The 11,889-nt window shown below is 41.6% G+C and overlaps 1 protein-coding gene across 5 annotated transcripts; it reads right to left on the bottom strand.

The window, feature by feature from the left end:
* Position 1: 1 nt before the first annotated feature.
* On the bottom strand, positions 2-11,290 carry klc2 (kinesin light chain 2). Of its 5 annotated transcripts, none has more exons than XM_026936838.3 (15): positions 11,078-11,290; positions 10,852-10,878; positions 9,224-9,493; positions 8,328-8,631; positions 8,018-8,234; positions 7,738-7,927; positions 6,666-6,839; positions 6,268-6,367; positions 5,799-5,848; positions 4,621-4,688; positions 4,428-4,536; positions 4,171-4,314; positions 3,482-3,606; positions 3,331-3,388; positions 2-3,251 (listed from the first exon to the last, which is right to left on the bottom strand). In XM_026936838.3, exons 3-15 carry the CDS (start codon positions 9,449-9,451, stop codon positions 3,168-3,170), a joined length of 1,851 nt encoding a protein of 616 aa, XP_026792639.1. In that variant the 5' UTR covers positions 9,452-9,493; positions 10,852-10,878; positions 11,078-11,290; the 3' UTR covers positions 2-3,167. The 5 variants fall into 5 exon arrangements, with proteins under 5 accessions (XP_026792639.1, XP_026792641.1, XP_053089005.1 ...); XM_026936840.3 differs by having other exon boundaries at positions 9,224-9,490; XM_053233030.1 differs by having other exon boundaries at positions 10,852-11,290.
* Positions 11,291-11,889: the final 599 nt, after the last annotated feature.

The following is an 11,889-nucleotide window of genomic DNA, read 5'->3' as shown; positions in this document are numbered from 1 at the left end:
ATTGGTTTGAAAAGTGAGAGGTTTTATTTCTTTTGATCATTTTACATCAGATCGGCCTGTTCACAGGTAACCTCCCCCCTCCCCCAAAAACCACATTAAACCTGCACGAACACGTTCTACAGAGTAGGAAAAGCTGCACACTGCAGATGAGCTGATGTGAGTTTTGTGGTGTGTCTGATAAAGGAAGAAAGACGTTCTCAGCATACGTAGCCATCTTGTACCCGTGACATCAGTAGTTCCCAGCAGACCTTGTGATCCGCCTGCACTGAACAACATGGCTGCACATTCTATCATTTGTTAATAGTCATTACAATATTAACATTTGCGATATGCAAACTAGGGTCTAGGGCTGCACGATTCATACTCACAATTTTCAGATTAAATATAACTGACTGCAGTATATGTGAGCTTAGCTAATTAGTTAATACTAAAGGATTTAATTAGAGACTAATTGTATTTGAGTGAATCTCTTAAAATAATAAATCTAACGTGACAAGGAGTGTTTTATTCTGATTAACTGATGTGTAACAGGAATGTAGGTTAATAATGTACAATGCAAAAAGGCTGGTTTCTGTTTATTTAAAATAAAAAGAAATAATGAAGCTAATTCGTTCCTAGCTTAGTGTAGTGATTTGTGACTTCGATATGGAGTAAAATAATTATTTTATCCTTAATCAAAGATCATCGAGGATTAGTGTTTTGATGATAGTGTAGCTGTAACATGATCAGAATATGGTATTAGGTCAATAGCACACAGCCTTGTTGCACAGCTAGTCTTCCTTATACTAACACAGCCAAGACAGCTCGCTAATCAAAGGAAATCATAAATCTCAGGCTCATAATACAATCGACTGTTATGGTGAGTGGGTGGGGTTAAAGCTTTTTGCAGTGTAAAAGCACTCTTGAGCACTACACTAGAGATTACCTATCTGCCTGAGCGATACACCGACAGTTACAAAACAATACAGAATCCATGTGTGGAGATATGACACAGTGAATGAAACGTTTCCACAGCTGACAGTCTGTTTTTATATCACAGCGCAAAGTCTTTCCATTTTCCTTCCTACACTCCTACAACCTCACATTCATTTTTAACACCTTCACCTACCAAAAGTCCAAAGTCAATGTCCCTTCTACCTTTCATTACCTATTCTCATTTTCCAGCAACACCATTCTGCACAACCGAAATCAGCCAAACAGATGGATGTGTATTTAAAGGAGCAGTTTGTAATTTTATTTTAGTGCCCTCTGCTGGCTCTGAGGTGATGTGAACACCCAAGACACACACACAAAAAAAAAAACACCACACAGCTAATTATGTTACAAAGAAATCGGAATGCGATTCATCTGTCCTGAAGACTGTCCCATTGAGGAAAACCTACTGACAATGGAGACTCCTTCCAAAAATGTTAAAGAAACGTCTCCTCACAGTAAGCTACACCATATCGATGATTACATGTTGTTCTTTGTTAAACGTGTTTTAATCCATTTATTACTAGCCTTAGACTATGCAGATTGTCTGCTATACATGTCCCTGTGAACAAGCTGTTACTACAGAAACGATAATTTATTAGAACAAGTGCATTAATATGATCCTGTATAACATCATGTACACCATCTGTGTCCTTGTAGGGGGCGGGGCAAAGTTTAGCTGAGGGCTGAGCCAATTTCAGGGCCAGAAAAATGTAAATAAAAGTCTGCTATAGACATTTGCGTTGCATCGCAGATATCTTTGATTTTATATTAATATAGTAGGGAAAGAAAACTACAAACTGCACCTTTAATAAAATTTCCATTTCACCTACTTACTGCAAAACCGTTCAGTCAAATAAATGGCTCAAGTGACACAGCAGGTACAATAATACTGCTGTGTGCCTGACAACCACAACACAAGAATACAGTACATAAGCCCACAGTGGAGGACTTCTTTGTTTTGGCTCATACATACATGTAGAAATAATTGCCATTTAGGAGGATGCTAAATGAACAAGTAAATTAGTGAGCATGGAGATTTGTTCTAATCAGAGTTCACTCATTGTTCGGAGCAAATAAATTCAACCAATCACAAATTCACATTCTCATGATGGTGCTGGATGTTAAACTCTGAACTGCAAATAACTATACATACAATTATATACAAACTCTTGACTTTATCATGTGATTCTGGACAGTAACCAGGACTGAGAAATTAAAGAATGACATCAAAATAATCAGCAAAACACAACTTGGGTCCAGTTTCAGTATTAACTTTGTCTTTCGCAGCATACAGAGCAACTACAGTGAGAGCTCTTCTGATCACACAGCAGTTTAAACATGCAACAAAGCCCAGTGTTTCTTTAACAGTTCACTACTCTGTAGTAGGATTTGTTCTTCACAGAGATTCACCTACTTCCTTCTATGTAAACAAAACCGTGTGTGGTATTTACAAAGAAGGAAACGACAATTTCAATAAGTTAAACCTGTATATACAGAAAAAAAAGGCAAAAGTGAGGCCATACCTCTACCACAACACTACTTTCTGTTCATTTCAGAGCAGAGACACTTTACTTAAAATAAATAAATAAAAAAAAAGTTTTCCATCCTAACATTTTGTTCATCTATAACAAAACACTCGAGATCGTACCACTCGATCAACTGTGATTTTTGGGTGTGTGGAGCCACATTTGCAGCCTCCATGCTTCTAGTCAAGTACATAACATTTTGATCACAGGTAATTAAAGTTAATGCTTGCAGTTACACATATTATGATTCCTTGTATGGTGTATAACTTTTTTAAACCATGCCATGTCTCTGAGATGCGATTAAGTGCCTTGAATGCAGACACACATCCAGTGTAGTAAGCAGCATGCTGTATTGCATTAACCGTGTGGTTTTATTTTCAGGAGAACAGGCTGGCCGTGGACTGAAAGAATTGAGCGCAGTGCAATGGCAGTCTGCATTGCGCATTGAACTGTAACTCTATCTACCTGTCGTGTGTTAATAATCTGATCAGTGCAGTTTAATAAAGCAAAGCAGACACAGCTATTTGGTAGCACACCAGCTGTCAAATTAAAGACTAATAAAAATGTTGGAAAATAAAAATTACATAATGCTGTTCTGATTTGAATGCACAAGGCAAACAGCCTGTCTGCTTTGCTCCGCCCTCTTTAATACCCCAACCACACTCTCTAACCAATCAGGGAGCTTCGTCTTGAAAGGTCCACGTTGCTGGTGCTCAGTCCTCTACATTCTGATAGGCCGCTGTTTACATCCTGAAAACAAAGAATATATGTTTGTGAAACACTGAAGAATTGCGTGTGTGTGTGTGTGTGTGTGTGTCTATGTGCCTACCTGTGAGGTCTCCTCTACACTCTTGTTGAGGAAGTTCAAAGAGCTCGCTCTCTTCATCCTTAAATACAAAATAAAAGCAGAGAATTTTTAGTCAAACTGATAAACGAATCATCGTGAGTCAACAGTTAGTCCCTGACTCATTCTTCCTCACCCTGGGTTGCGTGGTTCCTGTGGGCCGCTGCCCTGCAGTTTCTTCACCAGCATCTCGCTGCTGCGTCTCAGAGCATCTCGGATCTTCCCGAAGGAGCCGCTACGCCGCAGAGAGCCGCTCCCATCCTGCAGGGGTGCAGTAAAGCAAACCTAAGATTCTAACCTCCATCTGAAATCTCACTGAGTGTCTCTTAGGTCCAGTATAAAGCCACATTTTATACAACTCATCAGATAATCCTTAATGCAGGTGCAAGTAAACAAAGCCCTGGGTCTTTTCAGAATATTTTACATGACATACATGACAGCTGCTGCTCAGGAAAGGTCATCCTGTGAACATTCTTAAAATGAAGCTCAACAATACAACACAATATCACAACAGAAGGACAGAGATTGTGAGGAGGGAAGGATGAATACACATACTGTATGCAATACATGGTGACACCTATGTAATAAATATGCAAATATATTTAGACTCAGTGATTTTATGGACCAGCTTTATGCTTTTTTGAGTTCTGCTCTAATATTTCCAGGATATTTTATCCACTTTCTCTTTTGGGAAACTAACCTACATATATTTCCAGGGGGTTTGAAAACTTTATTAATGTTCAGAGAACATGTGAGAAAATGTTAGTGTGGTTTCATTAAGCTAGCAGTATAGAGGGAATATAAAGATAATGTAAGTGTACACACCCCACTCCACTCGGCCTCGTCTCCCTCAGAGTCACGAGGACCTCCAGAACCGTTCAGCCCCTCTCTGCTGTGCCGCTTATCTCCACTAGAGGCGCCGTCCTTCAGCAGCTCCACCACTTTACTCTGGTTAATCGCATCTATGCCCTACATTGTATTATTATTATTATTACTATTATTTTAAAAAATTCACAAGTATATTGTTAAAATGCCTTGGTATATATTAATATAAGTAGATGCCATGCACAGGCATGTGGTACCTGTTTGCGGTTCTTTGTAGCACACTCTTCCAGAGTCTCAGCGGCCTCCAGCTTGCCCTGCCGGCGATACAGCGCCCCCAGGCTCCTCAGTGTGTTAGTGACTGTGGGACTGCATGCCGCGGAGAGAAGAATCATCAAAACACAGCTCATGTATTATCCAATAAACAGGAAATACTTGTGAATGATCACTCACCTGTCCACTTTGCAGGCCTTGTACCAGCTGCCGTACTCACCGTAGGGACCAGAGTCCTTCTTCTTGCCCTGGTACATAAAACCAAAACAAAACAAAACCAAACAAACAAAAAAAACACTATTCATCTAGCTGGTCCAAAGTGACGAGTGTCAGTAAAGCTGTGCAATGCTGTGCTCCTCCAAAACAGAGTCGGAACCACAAACATAGTAAAAAGCTGGTGATGTTCTGTAAAGACTGTCATGCTGCTGCTTAGCAGCCACACTGGTCCTCCATCTCTGAACTGTAAAATGAATTCCTGTCTACCACAGCTAACAAAAACAACAAAAATGGCCCACATTCTCCTATAATCTTGATGTATTACATTGCTTTGAAAAAAATTATATATAAAAAAAACCAATGTTATGATTAATAGTTAAGTTAGCTAGCCAATTTCTCTTCAAACCTTAGCTAGCTGTTAGCTTTCTAGATTATACAAGTTCAGTTAAACACTACGGCGGATTGATCACACTGGGAGAAAACGTCACTTCACTGTTATAGTCAAAGTGTATAAGAAATTACAGATTGGGGTGGGTGATATGACAAAAAAAATTATATCATATCATAATTCTTAAATGCAGTTCTAAGATACACGATACGTACCATTTTATATATGTTTACTCAGAAACTGCCAATAGTGTTGCATTTAAAAATGCTTATCATTCAAAAACAATTTTCTAATTTTTTTTATTTTTAATATGTAAAAAGAAAAATGTTAAAAATCTGTCAAATATTTTACAATTTTTAAAAATTAAGTAATTTTTTTACATGACATCATCTAATTCCAGAGTTTGTAATAATAATAAAAAAAGATTTAAAAATTTAAAAAAGATATCACAATATCTCAGAAAAGCACATTGTGACATAATTTATCATGATATTGGTACAGTATACGGTCATATCGCCCAGCCCTACTACAGGTAAAACTTTATATATATATCGATTATTACTGATTATAAATTGAACAAAGCTGGTTACAAACTCAGTCGGAGGCTCCTAAATCGAATCGTATCGTATGATATAGATGTGGTATCGTTAAATTGTATCGCATTGCAGCCTGAGGTTTACACCACTAGCTTTCGTGGCCTGAGCAGTGTGTTTCAGGCATGGCTGTGTGTGCTAGATGGTCTGTACACCTTTACCTTACTCTCCTCTCTCTCTTCGGCATGCATCCATATGGGCTTGTTGTCATCTACAGAAAAAACAGAACAACTGAGACTATAATAATTAGTTACACATGTTATCTGCCCTGTGACTGCGCCCATCTCTTAAAGACTTGTGTAGATTATTAAATTCTGTATATCTGTAAACGTGTATGTGTTTATGTGTAAACAGAAAGCCTTTAGTTCTTTGTGCTGCAGTGTTACTGTAATCAGCTTGTGTGTGTAGCTAACTGTGTACAATACGGGTCAGATCATTGAGTTCTAATTGGCTTTAAGGTTTGTCATGTGGCCAGAAGAAGGTTTAAGCTTATTTGTGCATTAAACTGTACAGGATTAGGTCCACAATCCTCCTGAGAAACAAGTCCCCACAGCTTTTTAACCTCTCTCTACTTTGGTCGTAATATAGCAGCTTATTGAGACTGGAGAAAGAAACGCCAGGTTTGCTTACTGTTGACGGAGCCGAACTGCTTCTCGTGGGCACGGGTCAGGATCTCCTTGTACAGCGCCTCAGCGTCCTTAAACTTGCCCTGTTTCAGGTAGCATGTGGCCTGACAGGCAAAGAGCCGAAAACAATTAGCATTCCTTCACATTTTCCTATCCAACATTATATCACAAAGTTCTGTACTGAACACTAAATGAAGATTACTATTATTAAGATCAAAGAAGATATAAAAGAAGATTACTTTTATATTTTTTTTTATAAAGAAGAACTTTTATTGCTACAGTCTGCACTGGAGTAATAAAGGTTAGATTTAAAGTAACTCTATACATAAAAATGTTTTGCTTATGTGTTATGAATGTGCTGGAAAGCATTAAAACTGGCCTAGAAATATCATGTGGTCTCACCAGGTTGTTTTTGGTCTTGGCCACGTTGGGGTCGTCGGCCCCCAGCTTGCTCTCGTAGATCTCCAGTGCACGGCTGTAGTAGTACACAACCTCCTCGTACTTTCCCTGGTTCTGACACAGCAGTGCCAGGTTATTCAGCTGCTTAGCCACATCGGGGTGGTACTTCCCCAAAACCTGTCAACGTTACGAATACAAAATAACAAGCACACATTAGTTTACAACAGTTTACACTTTCTAAATCATTTAAACTAGAATGAAATGGTTGTCTTTAGGCTTCCTGAACCAGCTGAAACATTTCATTCATCATCAGCAGGCACTTCACTTCACTCCCACGGCAGGGTCATGTGGGATCTGGAGCCAATCCCGGAAATATTAGGCACAAGGTGGTAATATACACTGTGAATGGGATGCCAGTCCATTGCAGAACGCTGTACGCATACATTCACACCTAGGGGCAATTCAGAGCTGCTGCTGCTCCACCATAGAAGGTGGGAGGAAACTGGACAATTCAAATTTTCATAGATCTTTTCTCTCATTAGACTGCATAACTCTACAACTAGTTGGAGAATTTACTGTGATATCTTGAATAAATATCCAGGAAGAACGAAAAGACAGATATCTGGATAGAGGGAGTCTGTATTCACCTTTTCCAGCACTTACCTGTACTGCACATGTGCATATAACCAGACTATTCACACGTTTATTGTATTAGCTTATTATATATATATGGAATAAAATATATTTTTTATTTATCTTCCAGTTCCTCTATTACATTTAGGTCATTCAGTAATCTGAATACAGAGCTAAACAATTTAATACAATTTCTGATTAGTACTCTAAGCAAATTAAAATAACTTATAATCTTGGTCACTTGGTTTTCAGTTTTTACTCTCTTTTGCTGTTTGTCCTCAATTTTGGTTTCAGACAAATGTCACTGTGGTGCATCCCTGATGCCAATGTGGGCCACATCACCATTAAAATTATTTGTAAACCACATTTTATACTTTCATATCTGGCTGTGACCTGCCCTAAATGAAAAGGTGAAAAGATATCATCTGATCTGATGCTGCACCTTCTCCCTGATCTCCAGCGCCCTCTTGCACAGGGGTTCAGCTTCCTTGTATTTGCCCCTCTTGCCATACAGCACGGCCAGGTTGTTGAGGGTGGCGGCCACGGCGGGGTGATCCTTCCCAAGAGTCTTCTCACGGATTGCCAGCGCGTCGTTCAGCAGGTGAGCCGCCTCTTTGTACTTATTCTGATCCCTACGCAGAGCAAGGCCTGTTATTCTGTGGTGTTCCTGGCAACGAAGCGAGTTTTGCCATAATATGAAACATGACACACACTGTCCTGACCTGTAGACGAGAGCGAGGATGTTGAGCATGGTGGCGACGTCGGGGTGGTCGTGGCCTGAGGTCTTCTCCAGGTCCTCCAGAGCTTGTTTGCAGAGCGGCACGGCTACCTCGTACCTACCCTGAGAGGCGTACTGGATCACCAGGTTGTGCAGCGTCCTGAGCCGAGCTGGGATCTCGTATCCTCCCTGCTGTGCTGCCACCTCACCGCTGCGCTGGGCTGGAACAGAGCACATGGACAAAATCATTAATGTAGTTTATCTTTCATGTTTAATTAGCATACGTTTTTATTCAGTTTCACACTATCCCTCACCTGGTCCATGGTCATCGTCGTTGGGGAACAGATCGTCCAGGTTGTCCTTTTCTTTTTCTCCGGGTTTATCCTCTGAGGGCGTGGTGTCGTCGTCGAACTTGCGTATCTGGTTCATGAACTCAAGGTGCTTCTTCTCCTCCTCGAGCTGGGCCACATTCTGCTCGCTCTTCTGCAGCTTGTGCTGGGTGCTGGCCAGCTCGTCCCGCAGCCACTGGTTCTCCTGGCACAGACGCCGCACCTGAGCCCGCAGCTTCTGCTTCTCCGACTCCACGGCGCTCAAGTGACCAGACAGTGCGATGATCACCTGCAGAGAACAGAAGCGCTGACCTTCACCTCTTTACAGTAGGAATCACCTCATAAAACAATCTGTTAAGCATGTATGAAAAACCTAGCACCTGCATCGAGTATGTTCAGTCGAGCTGTTCCTTCAAGAAGGATAACACGCAAATCAAATTAAGACAATTGCTATCACCGGCCATGAGTGTTTGTTCCTCCTTCCAATGTGGGTATGACTGAGGTTAGACAGTCCATTTGAGTCACTGGACTCTGTGACATTTCTCCTATCAAACTAACTGACTATCATAGAGAGAGAGAGAGAGAGAGAGAGAGAGAGACAAAGAGATACAAAGAGAAAGAAACAGAGAGCGTGTGAGCGCAAGAGACAGAGAGACAGAGAGAGTGAGTGACAAAGAGAAAGAGATAGAGGGAGCACGTGAGCAAGCAAGCGAGAGAGAGAGAGAACGAGAGAGATAAAGAGACAGCGTGAGCGAGCAAGCAAGAGAAAGAGCGAGAGTGAGGAAGAGCGAGCATGAGAGAGGGAGATAAAGAGACAGAGAGAGTGAGAGAGAGAGAGTGAGAGAGAGAGAGTAAGTTGGCTAAAAGCCCAGTGGGTTTACCTGCGCCTCCCCCAGGCCCAGCTCAATGGCCTCCAGGCTCTTGCGGAGCAGACCGGATTTCTCCTGCGCGGCGGGAGGTGGAGTGCAGTCCAGCAGGGAGTTGAGGAGCTGAGCGTGCTCGCCCCGCAGTGTCTCCAGCCCCTTCATCACCGCCTTCGTGCTCAACACAATCTCATCCTGACTCAGCCTCTCCAGAGCCTCCTCCCTCGGGTACACCATAGTGGACATTGCCTGAGAACGCTCCGCTCTGCTCACAATCACAAACAGCTGCTGGAAGGACAAAAGAAAGAGACAGGATGAAGATATACATCTATATCTCCTGAACGTAGCTTACTAGTAAACAAAAAAGACTGTCTGATTTTGTCAGCCTCACGGTATGAGCTTTAAGCGTTTTACAAATAACCTGGGCATATCTTTTTTGATGCTTATTAAATTAATTCCGGTCACGTTCATATCAAATTTCCCAGCACAGCTCTGACAATTAGATTCCGCGCCGTCTGGGGAATATCCTTTCAAAATGAATATCAAGTTTGACTCTGTAATAAACCATAATGAAATTCTGGGCCTGTTCACATCAGGCATTTCACAGCATGAAGGATTGCGAAAAAAAAACAATCACAGGAAAGCTAAACCCAGAACAGTGAAACACGAATCCTGGATGTCAGGAATCCATTAGGGGTTGTGTTACATCTTCATCAGTCTCCTCCCTGAGGGATTATTGCACTTCTGTGGCAACGTCCACGTTTGGTGGATTCGAAAACACACTCTGTGACCACCGACACCTCCATGTCGACACCAGAGAGTCCGCAGTCAGCTCTCGGCTCTCGCTTTATGGATGAGCAGAGGTACAATGCAGTGTGTGCAAGAATTCTGGTGGAGTTGTGAGGAAGATGTGCTAAACACCACCAAGATCCTGAGTAAGCAGAATTTCTAAGTTAAAAAAAAAAAATTCTTTCTGAGCTGCACTTCTCTCTGCAGCCACTAGGTGTCTCCCTCCTGCCTCCTGCCTCCATCCCCACACCCTGCAATGCAGCAAGATGCTGAACCGCAATCAAACAACCTTTTTATACCTCACATCACACTCCTATCTGTACTTAAACCCCTACATGAGCAGAGGTGACCCACAGATACAGGAAATATGAGATGAAATGAGATGACATTATGCCTCAGAGGATCCATGAAGGTGACCGTGGGGCATCAGGCCAGAGTCAGAAACAAGAGCCAGATGATGCCTTTCAGCATCAGTGCTGATTTATTTATTTATTGCTATATGGATGATTATAATTACTCCATTGTCTAGAAAGTCACTGGCACATTGGGATTATAAGACATCCTGAAGATACCAAATGCGAAATACAAAGTCATCAGTCAACCTTTAACATCATTCATATATATATATATATATGTATGTATATGTATATATGTGTGTGTGTGTGTGTGTGTGTGTATGTATGTATGTATATATGTATATATGTATGAAGCAGAATATCCTATTGAAGAGAAAATGTCGCCTGTCTTCCAAGCTAGCTAATGTTTTTAGCCTAAAAGCTAGCTTTAAACATCAATAAACCGATGCTTCAGCTAACAGACAGGACAGTTAGTTACCACCATTTTATTCACATATTTACCTTCTCCGCTCACAGGTAGGGCTTTTTCTAGGATAGAAAAAGCGTCTGAGATTAAGCTAATAGTCTATGTATTTATTTTTTTAAATACGTAGCAAAAAAAAAAAACCCGTTTGAGATTAAAAAGCCGCCTAAAGCCTGCTGAAGAGAAAGGCAGCGCTCTCCAGCTGAAGCATCCTACAAACCACCGGCGCTGTAACTAACGGTTTACAAACTCAGCACTCTTTACCGCTTTTCCTCTGTTTATTCTCAGCACACGAAGAGCAAACTTTCCTTCCTGCCCCCAAAAGCTTTCCTTCCGTCCATCCTCAGTGGCGTTTTGCAATAAAATTAAAACAAAAAACACGCACGACTTCAGCGCAGAAGCTTCTCGGCAGTTACACTGACTGACAGCCGCAAACTGAAAATGGCTGTTTGTGCCAAGCGGCTCCCACAATCCAGCGCGGCGTGACGTCACAACGCAGGCGCGCGCCCCCTCCTCTTTCCCAAGCTAGCTTCTGGTGCCTGTTACTTCCGGCAACACAAACACAAGCTATGTCTCTTTTCTTTTAGTTTTTCCCCTTAAAACTAAGTGGTTTCTGGTAGACAAGGTGTCCTCACAATGTCAAAATGATCATGTTTTCCCATTATTAGCACATTTGGTCCTCACAAAATGTATATACACTATATGCCAAAAGTTTGTGGACACATACTGTATGTGCTTGTTGGTGAACATCCCATTCCACATGTAGTGCCCCTTTACTGCTATAATAACCTCCACTCTTTTGGGAAGACTTTCCACTACAGTTTAGAGCGTGCACATAAAGCAACACATTGGGAATTAATGTCGGATGAGGATCGAGGCCTGGTGCGCAGTCAGCATTGCAGTTCATCCCAGAAAGTGTTAGTGGCACTGAGGTCAGGGTTCCCTGTTCTTCCACTCCAACCTTGAGTTCTTCCACTCCAAACTTCCCTCACCATGTCTTCACAGAACTCACTTTGTGCACAGAGGCATTGTCTTGCTGGAACAGGTTTGGGCCTCTTAGTTCCAGCGAAGAGAAA

Source organism: Pangasianodon hypophthalmus, chromosome 4 (assembly GCF_027358585.1).
Source record: "Pangasianodon hypophthalmus isolate fPanHyp1 chromosome 4, fPanHyp1.pri, whole genome shotgun sequence".
Taxonomy (NCBI): domain Eukaryota; kingdom Metazoa; phylum Chordata; class Actinopteri; order Siluriformes; family Pangasiidae; genus Pangasianodon; species Pangasianodon hypophthalmus.
Note: the sequence above shows the minus strand (reverse complement) of the source record. Positions and strands in the feature narration are given on the sequence as shown.

Bases quoted from the DNA above. Each gene is read 5' to 3' on its own strand.
- klc2 (XM_053233030.1), bottom strand. From the start codon at position 9,451: ATGTCCACTATGGTGTACCCGAGGGAGGAGGCTCTGGAGAGGCTGAGT. The intron at 8,235-8,327 runs GTGAGGGATAGT...GCTCTGTTCCAG, and splicing joins CGACGATGACCATGGACCAG to CCCAGCGCAGCGGTGAGGTG. The intron at 3,389-3,481 runs GTGAGGAAGAAT...TTTGTATTTAAG, and splicing joins CAGGAACCACGCAACCCAGG to GATGAAGAGAGCGAGCTCTT.